Source organism: Eschrichtius robustus, chromosome 2 (genome assembly GCF_028021215.1).
Source record: "Eschrichtius robustus isolate mEscRob2 chromosome 2, mEscRob2.pri, whole genome shotgun sequence".
Lineage (NCBI taxonomy): Eukaryota > Metazoa > Chordata > Mammalia > Artiodactyla > Eschrichtiidae > Eschrichtius > Eschrichtius robustus.
In genome coordinates this window covers 30498001-30510212 of record NC_090825.1, presented here as the reverse complement: position 1 = coordinate 30510212, position 12212 = coordinate 30498001, and the positions used below count along the sequence as shown (strand labels likewise).

General features: G+C 35.0%; 1 protein-coding gene across 9 annotated transcripts in view; it reads left to right on the top strand.

The window, feature by feature from the left end:
* CPLANE1 (ciliogenesis and planar polarity effector complex subunit 1) overlaps positions 1–12212 on the top strand; it is a 129853-nt gene that overhangs the window by 22769 nt on the left and 94872 nt on the right. For all 9 annotated transcript variants that reach the window (XR_011073066.1, XM_068535253.1, XM_068535248.1 and 6 more), the window contains 4 exons: positions 2626–2799; positions 6543–6771; positions 7937–8076; positions 10693–10910. Coding sequence is in view for 8 of the 9 variants with exons in the window: in XM_068535253.1 (XP_068391354.1) it covers positions 2626–2799; positions 6543–6771; positions 7937–8076; positions 10693–10910 (761 nt within the window). In the remaining variant the exon portion in view is untranslated. The remainder of the gene's footprint in view (positions 1–2625; positions 2800–6542; positions 6772–7936; positions 8077–10692; positions 10911–12212) is intronic.

Here is a 12212-nt window from a genome sequence, read left to right as displayed (position 1 = left end):
GTTTTTGTTGTTGTTGTTGTTGTTTTGTTTTTTTTGAGGTGAGATAGATGGTAGAATACCATGACATTTTTATTCTGGTATTCATATTTTCTCTGCATTTTTTTAAATTTAATTTTTATTTTATACTGGGGTATAGCTGATTCACAATGTTGTGTTAGTTTCAGGTGTACACCAAAGTGGTTGTTATATGTATATCCATTTTTTTTCAGATTCTTTTCCCATGTAGGTTATTACAGAATACTGAGTAGAGCTCCCTGTGCTATACAGTAGGTCCTTCTTGATTATCTAGTTTTTATACAGTAGTGTGTGTATGTTACTCCCAAACTCCTACATTTATCCCTCCCCCCCCACTTTTCCCCTTTGCTAACCATAAGTTTGTTTTTGAAGTCTGTGAGTCTGTTTCTGTTTTGTAAATAAGTTCATTTGTATCATTTTTTTAGATTCCACGTATAAGTGATGTCATATGCAGCCACTGTTTATAGATTTCTTACTTTTGGTGATATTTGTCTTTTTAAATTTTTGTGTTCATTACAGAAGTAATACAAGTTCATTTTAGACAATTTTGAAATATGGAAAGGCTTAAAGAAGAAAATAAAATCACTTAATTCAACCATTTTTTGTCTATATACATTTATATATGTATATTCTGTTTTGTAATTTTTTTTTTTTTAAGAATTTTTTTTAAATTTTATTTATTTATTTATTTATTTATTTATGGCTGTGTTGGGTCTTCGTTTCTGTGCGAGGGCTTTCTCTAGTTGCGGCAAGCGGGGGGCCACTCTTCATCGCGGTGCGCGGGCCTCTCACCATCGCGGCCTCTCGTGTTGCGGAGCACAGGCTCCAGACGCGCAGGCTCAGTAATTGTGGCTCACGGGCCTAGTTGCTCCGCGGCATGTGGGATCCTCCCACACCAGGGCTCGAACCCGTGTCCCCTGCATTGGCAGGCAGATTCTCAACCACTGCACCACCAGGGAAGCCCTGTAATCTTTTAAACTTAATATTATGATGAATATTTTCCAATGTAAATAATATTCTTTTTAAAAACCTATTAAGCCTTTTCCTCATTATTGCACATTTTAGATTGGTACCACCTATTTACTATTGATATTTTAAATAATGCTGTAGTGTACATAAATTTTTGTGAACATTACTAATAATATCTCTAGGTTACATTTTGAGAAATGAGGGTACAGGATCAAAGAGAATCCATGGTTTTAAGACTTCTGATGCCTGGTGTCAAATTGCCCTCCAAAAAGACTCGTAGCTGTGTATGAGTGGAAGACTTTTATGTGTGACTTTTTAACTGACTGATATTCTTTTTTTTTTTTTTTTTCCAGTAGTATTGTCATGACATGATAATAAATTTCAAGATAAGTTGAACCTATTGTAATGTATTTGTTTTAATTTTTAATGACAATTGTTTAGAGTATATTAATCATATCCCTCCTGGGTCAGGAGTCCCCAAGACTACCCCCAAGTTCAGGGATTCACAGGGAGGACTCACAGGACCTAGTATATAGTTGTACTCACACCTGTGATTCATTGCAATGGAAGGATACAAAGCAAAATCAGCAAAGGGAAAAGGAGCATGGGGTGAAGTCCGGAGGAAACCAGGCACAAGCTTCCAAGAAGTGACAAGATAGAAATGGCCATACACATATAGAACTTAATATTATTGTGAATACCTACCAAGTGACTTCCTTTCTTTTTTTTCTTTTTTTTTTTGGCTGTGCCACGTGGCTTGTGGGATCTTAGTTCTCACAACCAGGGATCAAACCCGGGACCCCTGCAGTGGAAGCACGGAGTCCTAACCATTGGCCCACCAGGGAATTCCCCCAAGTGACTTCTGAGAAAGAAAGATACTTTGCCATTGTTGGGGCCGTACATTTTATAAAAATTAATATTAACTTAGTATTTATCTGTGTTTAATAGTTTTAACTGTTTATTTTCATATATCTGAATGCCAATTTATATTATTGAGTTTTGATTTTCAAATAGGGGTGACACATGTTTGCTCCTACTAGTTTATGTCAGAATCACCCTAGAAATAGTGATGTAACTCTCTCCCTCCCCTGCCTTCTCCCTCCACTCCACGTGTTCCTTTTGTCCATACCTCCCAGAAGAATCTTATGGTAAGGAGTTACTCTTACTAATGGAAGTATATCATAATATCCAGACCTAACGGTACAGAAAAAAGCATGAAGAATCACTGCTCTGGTGCTTTTCAGATTATCTTTGTAGTAAACCCTGCCTCCTTTCATTAAAGAAAGAAAATTAGAAAGGGAAGAAAGAAGGGAAAATAAATAATGAAATGCTAAACTTGCAAGTCCATTATGGCTGGATTGTTTGTATAGATCCTTCCATGTTTTTAGATAAAACTAGTAGCTTGAGGTTACAAAGAGTTCCTAAGTGTATGTGCTCGTAATTATGAGCTAATTATTTTTGTTCTATTGTCTTCAAGAAGTGTAGATAGCTATTATAAGTTAACTTATGTAGGCCATAGGTGTTCATCTCAGAAAAAAGTTGTAATTATAATTTTCTTGTTGCATAATGTTGGGAACTTAAATATTACTACTTTTGATAGTTTGGTCAGACTCTCCTTTGGTCATTTGGTGTATCCTGCAGTTCCTGAGAAGTCTCATTGTGAGTTTGGAGTGACTGGAAATGTTCATCCTGAAGCGGCGGTGAGGGTTATCCAGTCCATGGCTCGCTTCATGGCTGCCTATTTCACCAATCAGCTGCTTTGCATTTTGCCACCTCACAATGTGAATGTTCTTCCTCCCCTTCATATTAAAACAGGTAAACAAATAATTTTCTCGCCTTGTTTTTGCACATAATATTTAAAATCATATTATACGGTGATCATTAGTCTATGGAAATAAAACTGTTCTAGCTCAGTGCCTGAACGCTAAGGAGATACGCAAGTGACTATTTACGAATGAATATAATCTGAGAAAGGTAATTGCTTTGGACTTGTTTTTATTGAATATGTATTTTTAAATTGCAAATTTTGGACACATTGGCATTTATAAAGTTTCCATTTTTAAAGTAAAAGGGCTATAAAAATGTAATTTAACAAATTTTGAGGATGCTGATTTAGAATTTAATTTTATTTGGACATTTTACTTTTATAATTTTATTTGGATCATTTTCTTTGCTCTATTTAATCATTTCATTAATAGAGTCAAAATGTACCTAATCTGTGTGAGGTAACTGCCCTACCCTAATGGAAATAAACATGTACACAGATTTCTATGATATTCATTCATTCCAGTAATTTTTATTAGTGCCTGCTACGTGTCAAGTAGTGTTGTAGGTGCTGGAAATATATTAGCTTGCACCATATGAAATTAATATGAAAACATCTGTAGTTTTGTCTTGTCTTGACATTTGAAACAGATTTATCCTAACTGCCATGAACAAAACAGATGAAATACCTGTTCTTTTATGGAATTACATCTAATAGATTGAGACGGAAAATTAAATAAATTCATATATAAACAAAGATCTATCAAATTGTGATACTTATTATGCAGAGAACTGAAGTAGAGAAATGTATTGTGACTGAGTTGGTAGTTCAGGTGGTGAATTTAGGGAAGAGCTCTCTGCGGGAGTGACATTTAAGCTGAACTCTTAATGACAAGAAAGAGCCAGCCATGGACACATAGGACTTAGAGCATTATAACCTGAGCCTGTGCAAAGGCTCTAGAGCAAGGACAAACTTGATGTGTCTGAGAAACTGAAAGACTGGTGTAGCTGGAGCAAAGAGGGTGAGGTAGAGAGTGGTATGAGATGAAGACAGAGATAGACGGCCAGGTGATGTAAGCCAGGGTATGAAATCTGAATTTTATTTTAGGTACAATGAGAAGTGATTGGAGGGCTTTAAGCAGGAAATAACATGAACTGCTGATAAACATGTACAAGGCACACATAGATTAGAGTAGTACAAGATGTAATATAATTAGAAGTTTAATAGAAGTAGCAACAAGTGGTCATCAGATTTAGTCACAGATCTGTGGATTTTGAGCTATGTGTTCGGACGCTAATGTAATTTTCTCAGGGTGTGGGTGGGAGTGGAGGACTGTCCCCACCCACTTGGATGCTTCAACAGTAATGTTAGACTCTAGTGTCATCAGGGTTTTCAGGAGCTTCTAGACCCTAGAGAGCCTTATATGTAAGGTAGGATCAGAAAGGAAATTGTCTAGAGGTTCCTTTTCATAGGTGTCTGCTTCCCTGGGGAAGAAAAGTTGGCCCTGACCTGATTATGGCTTCTCTTAGAGAGCTGGTGTAAACAGAGAAACAGGTGCTCTGTTTTTCCGGGATCTACCTTCTCTCCTTTCCCTCTCCATTGGCCACTAACTCAGTTTCAGCTGGTGCTCCCTCCTTTTCTCCCTGAGAACAGCCTGTGCTTCTTTCTCTCACCTTTATGCTTTCCTCTGACTGAACCTCTCAGTTGGATATTACTTATTTCCTTGTACATTTGACACTATTTATTATTATTACAATAGTTTTTCATTTAAGCTCTCTTTATTTTGTCACAACTGAGGTATTGACTACTTGTGCTCCCTATTTTTGGTAATAATGTTTCTGATAACAAATTGTATCCTTAATCCATATAATTTTACTGAAGGAGAGAGGCAGAACTCATGTGGTTTTTATTTTTTAAAATATATTATTTATTTATTTATTTATTTATGGCTGCGTTGGGTCTTCGTTGCCGTGCGCGGGCTTCTCATTGTGGTGGCTTCTCTTGTTGCGGAGCATGGGCTCTAGGCGCGTGGGCTTCAGTAGTTGTGGCACATGGGCCCAGTAGTTGTGGCTTGCGGGCTCTAGAGCACAGTCTCAGTAGTTGTGGTGCACAGGCTTAGTTGCTCCGCGGCATGTGGGATCTTCCTGGACCAGGGCTCGAACCCGTGCCCCCTGTGTTGGCAGGCGGATTCTTAACCACTGCGCCACCAGGGAAGCCCTCATGTGGATTTTAGAAAAATCTAAAAAAAAAAAAGGTACAATCCTGGTATTCAGAAGATTAGTCTTAATTTCGTATCTTTCTGTCCTACAATATTTATAGGACTTTTGCTCTTTGCTCATGATTTTTATCTTTACAGATGACTTTACATACCTAAGGGAGACTGATATTTATCACACTTTGTGAAGAAAAGTGACAGAGTTATTGAATTGTTTCTGGGCAGATTCATAAACATTCATAAAAGCGCAGAGACACACCTTTTTATTCCCTACGTAAATATCTTCCCAGTTAGAGGAGAGAGTAGGAGAGAAGGCTTTGTGTTCTTTTCCTATGCCCGAGACTAGACTATGATTGTTGAAAATTTAAATATCTGAAAGTTGGTATATATCCTTTAATTTCTTTAATCTCCCTCTGTCTTGAAAAATAATATTAGCAGGCTTGACTTAGAATATATTTCATGTTAATCTTTTAAATCAGAACTAGTGGCAGAATGTATTGGGGATTTGAGTTGCTTATTTGGTATGATGTTTGCTGTATGAAAGCAGTAAAATTTTCAGAAAATTAAATCATTCAAGTTCTTTTAATGGTACAGTGCCTTACTCATAGTGAATTAAAAACTGGAAAAATTTCGTCAGTCTCCTGGCTATGCAGAATCATACAGTCATCGATTGACTAAATTTTTCGTTTCTTTCCATATCTTTGTCAAAGAGCTAAAATGTTAGTGCTTGGTGTGGGCAGAGCCTATGCAGATCACATAAGAAACTAATCATTTCATTTCAAGGAGCAAAAACCTACATATACTAATTACCAGTTTTATTTTGAGGGAGTGAGTGAAAATCTTAGCAATATATATTTTTTAAAAGATAACAGTTCTGTCATCGTATTTTCAAATTTCTCATTCAAGTTACTTTAATTAGGGAAAGATACAGAAGGCTGGGGAGAAGGATATTATTACCCTTTGTATTTAATCTCAGGCCAGACTGAAATCTTGTCATTTATTCAGGATTACTGAAAATCACAGTTTTCTACTTTCTGTTAAACACTAATACATTGAACATTTAATATGCTTGAGTATTACCTCAAACTAGTTTTTTATCCCATGACACTATGAGGAATGCAAAGTCAGGTAAAATGCAGTCTCTGCCCTCCAAATTTCATATGCAGTAGGAGAAATAGCTGTGTATTTCAGAGCAGCCCACAGTAGTAAACTGTACACTGTGACCGGTACATTTACATGTGTGTGTACGTTTATATTATCTGACCAAAAAGTTTCATTAAACTGTACTTATTTACCTTTATTTTGTGTAATGCATTCTGATACTCTTTTGTTTCTGTGTCTACTCTGTTTCATTTTTTTAGGAATGCTGACATTTGCTTCATGACCCACTAAAGAGACACAGTGTTCAGTGTTAAAAAAACTATTCTAAAGTATGTTAAGCATTATTTTAGGCCATTTTGTATGTATCTTCCTTGTTGTGGTTTTGTGTAGGAAATACTGATTGAAGAGATCTATATAAGGAGGTATGAGTTCTTGTATATATAATTGTAAAATCCATTTTCCTTAATTTACTCACAGAGCAGCCCTTTCGACTTATTCCTCTGCAACACTCGAAGGTGGCCAGTGTTGTTAGAGAGCAGAATCTTTCTAATGTGTGGACAGTTGAATATGCCCTTGAATTATTATTTATTGGTGGCCTGGTTCCAGAAGCTGTGTGGTTGGCACATAAACTTGGAGACTGGAAGACGTCTGTTTCCATTGGTGTGGCCTTGCAATTGTTCTGTAAACATGATAGCAATTTCACAAGGTATGTATTTTTAGGAAAGTATGATGGTGTCATCTAAAATATTTTTTATTTCACTCATTGCTGGTATTTACGCATTTTGTGGAATCCTTAGTTCAGCATTGTCCAATAGAACTTTTTTCAGTAATGGAAATATTCTGTATGTGCTATCCAGTCTGATAGCTACTAGCCACATGTATTTATTGAGCACTTGAAATGTGGATAGTAAGACCAAGGAACTGGATTTTCCATCTAATTTTAATTAATTTAAATTTAGAGAGCTATATGCAGCTAGTGGCTACTGTATTGGACAGATCAGAGGCTTACTTATGGTGTTAAAACATCTATTTAGCACATTAATTTGTTAGTAGTGCCCTCAAAGGGCCTATAGTCAATGGGAGAGTTTGTCTTTCCCAAACAGGATTTGAGTTTTAAGCTAATCAAACTAATCCCTATATTTTAACTATTCTGAAGGTTATGGTATTGCTGTGTCTTCTATATTTTTTTAATTCAATAATTCAATGTATGTTTATTTATTAAGTAACCACTCTGTACCAAGCTCTATGCCAGGTATTTTAGTGGATTGTAAACTTAAATGGTACATAGTTTCTATGCTTAGGCATTTATAGTTTAATAGAGAAAATAGGACAAAACATTATCATAATTTACATAGTATGGTAAGAAAAGTGCCCATGGTACAGTAGGGAGAGCAATGATATCAAGTGAGGGAAGGACAGTAAATACTTTATGTGGGAGATGTCATTTGAGATGGGCATTGAAGGGAAGATGGGATCTTGACAAACTGAGTAGCTGTAGGGAGAGAGAACATTCCAAACGTGAGCAGAGGCATATGGCAAAAGCAAGTTTGGTTTGGTTTGGATAGAGTATGTATGTAGGGCAGCAGTGGGAGGTAAGGATGAGGAGATATATTAGTACCATAATTATGGAAAGCCTTAATACTATCCTTAATACAGTATTTCCTTGCTTATTTCTTGTCTAAATACAGGATGAATAAAGTGAATTTCTCTGTTCTTTAAAATTTCATGTTTAGTTCTTGATGTGTGTATGTTTCCTTTTTTCAAAATTTGTATTCTTTTCCCTTAATTTGATGTGATTTCCCTTAATTTGATGCGTATGTTTCCTTTTTTCAAAATTTGTATTCTTTTCCCTTAATTTGATGTGATTTCAGGTCCAGGAAAAAGGGTCTGAATCTACCATTAAATATGACTCCAGCACAGATTTTCCAGGAAAAACTGCAGCGTTTTTTAGGTCAGCCAGCCTCTTTGGAAGCAAAAAATGAAATGGGCTCAAAATACAAACAGTTTACAGGTGTGTTACCTATGTATGGTCGACACATGTATCAGCTTAATTAATATAAAGCTTATGGTATTTTAAAAAGCTTTTAAGTACCCACACATATATTAATGCTTTGAAGTAATAAGCTTATCAAAAATTTTTGCTATTTATTCTTAATGGGAGCATCCCAAACTGATGCAGTTCAAAATACAGTGTTCAATATCTGAATGATATTCTGGTTTTCCATACATAACCTTTCTTTATACTAGTGGTATTTTGCTGCATTTAGATTGTTTTCTTTTGCAGTCATAGAATCGTAGAATCTCAGACATCGAGGGGTACTTAGAACCTCTTGCCTAATGCATAAATCATAGAGTTGTTTTTTGCTTTTAATTTGAAAAGTTCTGAGTGGTATTATAAAAAAATAATATAATATTACATGTAATACATAGATTTACCCAGGAGCTCTATAAAATTCATCTGTTTTAAAGATGGGGAAATTTAGACAAAAAGTAATGAAGTCTGTTACTTAAAGTCATATATTTAATGATAAAACCAGGATAGCTGTTTTGTTTTATTAGTGCTTGTCTCCATTAAGGAGTGAGACTTCTCCAGATTCCTAGAGCTTATTAATTATAACTTCTCTTTCTGGAAAGAATTCATAATACTTGGAAATCAGACTGAAAATTTCTTTGATAATTTTCTGTCAAGTTTTTTTTTTTAAGTAAATGAAAAGATAACATATCTACATGAAAGTTGATTTTGAAAAAAAGGACTAAAAAATTCCCAGTCTGAACTTCCAGTTCTGGCAATATATTGTTTTAGATGATCTGAAAACTCTCCCACAATAAATACATAGATACAGTGTGTTTCTAGATAAAATATAAAGATATGCATTTAAAGGCTAAGATTTAAAGAAAGTAAGGGAAATTTCCAGGGGTCAGAAACAAAGAGAAGAAGTCAATGGATTCCACCCCTAGGTATTTACCCAAGAAAAATAAAAACATAGGTCCACTGAAAAACCTGTATATGAATGTTCATAGCAGCTTTTTCATAATAGCCAAAAACTTGAAACAACCCAAATGCTTATCAACTTGTGGATGGAAGAACAAATTGCAATTTATGTGTACAATGGAATAATAAATAATAAAGAGCAAACTACTGATAACATGCAACAACATGGATGAACTGAAGAACCATTATGCTGAATGAAAGAACTCAGAAATAAAACTACACACTGTGTGATTCCATTTATGTGATTTTATAAAAAGCAGCACTATAGGGACAAGAAACAGATCAATGGTTACATGGGAGTAAGGGGGGAATTGACAACAAAAGGGTATAAGAACTTTTTTGGAGTGATGAAAGTGTTCTTATAGGCTATATAGATTTGCCAAAATTCATTGAACTGGGGATTTCCCTGGTGGTTCAGTGGTTAAGACTCTGCACTCCCAGTGCAGGGGGCCCAGATTCCATCCCTGGTCAGGGAACTGGATCCCGCATGCCACAACTAAGCCGCGTGCCGCAGCTAAGACCCGGTGCAGCCAAATAAATATTTTAAAAAACAAACAAACAAAAAACAAACAAAACTCATTGAACTGTACACTTAAAAAGGATAAATTTTAGTGTATGTAAATTATACCTCAACAAACTGATTTAAAAACAAAAAACTCAGCAGATGGTTAGTGAACTGGAAAATAAATTTGATCTATCTCTGTATATATACACACACAAAAAATATATATAGAGAGAGATAAAAATGTATAGATATAAAGAAAAGAGTTGGAAAATATGAGAGAGAAGTTAAACTTTGTATGGAATACGAAGACACAACATATGTCTAATAGGAGTTTCAGTAGAGCCACACCAAATTCTGGATAGTGACTATCTCTGGAGAGAGGAAGTGAAATAAGATTGGTACCTAAGGAATTTCAGCTGTATTTGCAACATCTTTTTTTTATTCTAAATTGAATGTAGGAAACATGTTAATACCAGACAAGGATGAAAAGTCAGTATGTGAGTGTTTTCATATTATATTCTATACCTTAAAGTATGCTTAAAATATTTCCTAATATAAAAGTACGTAAGTCTCCAATTCTGCCACCTGCATCTCTGCATTTTGCCTTCTGGGACATGTCTCCATATATACAAATACTTATATAATTGAAGCCATACTGTATGACTATTCTGTATATTTCTGGGTTTTTTTTTAGCTTCACAAGTCCTTTTTATTATAAAAGTACTGTGATGGACTATTACGAAAAAGAAAATAATTACTCTCTCACTGCCTTCATTTAATGTTGTATATTATTTTGGAGTCTTTATTGACATTTTATTTTTCCCATTAATATTTTCTCTTTTATTATTATTTTTGAGTCATGACTATATTCCAAGATTATTTTTATTATATAATTCTTATTACAGTATCTTGTATAATTTTGGAAGAGTCTTTGTGCTCTGATTACCTATAATCTTAAAAGTAAGAGAATCTTTATTAAGTTTCTGTCTAGAAGTTTGGGTTTTTTGCATGTCAACCAATATGTTCATTTTTGGCAATCAGCTTTTTCAGATATGAAATTTTATCCTACAAAATAGCATGAAAAGTATAATATAAATTTTAACTACTTTACCTAATTTTGTATTTGCTAGATCCCATTGAAGAAGAAGATGCAGATCTGTTATTTGGTTCTGTGCAGGAAGTACTGAAAGCAGCGGTTATGGCTGATGCAGATATTCTTTCAGAGACATTTCAGCTTCTGATAAACTCTGCCAAGGACTTCAGTCAGAGACTGTGGGGCTTAGTGCCAGTCGGCTTGTATCTTCCAGCTCCTCCATTGTATTGTCCTCAGCCAGCTGTTCTTAGTGAAGTAAGCTTAGTGCTTAATCTTTTAATTAATTTAAAGTTGATTTTGTCCAATTTTTAAAATAATCAACTTGATAATAATCATCAAGTTAAAAATGCAGGCTCTGAAGCTAACTTCTGGATTCCAGCTTTGCTGTTTATTTATTGTGTAATATTGGGCAGTGTACTAAACTGATGTTTCAGTTTCCTTATCTGTAAAATGAAGATGATGATAGTACCTCTGACAGCATTATTGAGAGTATTAAATGAGATATCCTGTAAAAGCTTTTACTTTAGGGCCTAGGACACATAGTAAGCATTCAATAAATGTTAAAATTATTGAAATAAAATTATTTCAATAATAAAACAAAATTAAGAGATATTTCTCTGTATCCAGATTTTTAAAAAATAAACATTTGTTTAGGGTAGCAAAATAAAGAATGTCAGAATTTAGAAGCCATACATTATTTTTTATTTTATTTTTTATTTATTTATTTATTTTTGGCTGCGTTGGGTCTTTGTTGCTGCGTGCGGGCTTTCTCTAGTTGTGGCGAGCGGGGGCTACTCTTCGTTGCAGTGCGTGGGCTTCTCATTGCGGTGGCTTCTCTTGTTGCAGAGCACGGGATCTAGGCATGCAGGCTTCAGTAGTTGTGGCATATGGGCTCAGTAGTTGCGGCTCGCAGGCTCTAGAGTGCAGGCTCAGTAGTTGTGGCACATGGGCTTAGTTGCTCTGTGGCATGTGGGATCTTCCGGGACCAGGGAGGGCTTGAACCCGATTCCCCTGCATTGGCAGGTGGATTCTTAACCACTGTGCCATCAGGGAAGTCCCAAGCCATACATTATTTTAGTCTTTTATTCATCTCATTGTCTGTGCCTCTTTTGAAAGACTTAGTTTGATTTTTCTTTGGTTTGAAAGGTCATTTTTTTCTCCTACACTTTTCAAATGGTAGTTCTGTCTTATAAATAGCAATACTGTATTCCTCTCAGGAACTTTTCCTCTACTCTTATTGAAAATCATAACATTACAATTAGCTGGTTTTAGGATTTAAAGTGTTGATGTAAATTATTTACATTTAAATTGTTTTAATATTCAATTAGCAGTTTAAATTGATTCTGGTATTGTTTCTTTACTACTTTTTCAGAATTAGCAACTTTTTTTCTTTTTCTTTTTTTAGACGTATTTGCTGTATTCTCATTGTTATATTTCAAGTTACGTTTCAGTAGGTTAAAATATTTCATTTGTTGATATTTCAGGTGTAATATATTACAAATGGAAAGCATAAGTAGTCCATGGTATTTCTCAGTAACTCCTCTTTCCTCTCATATC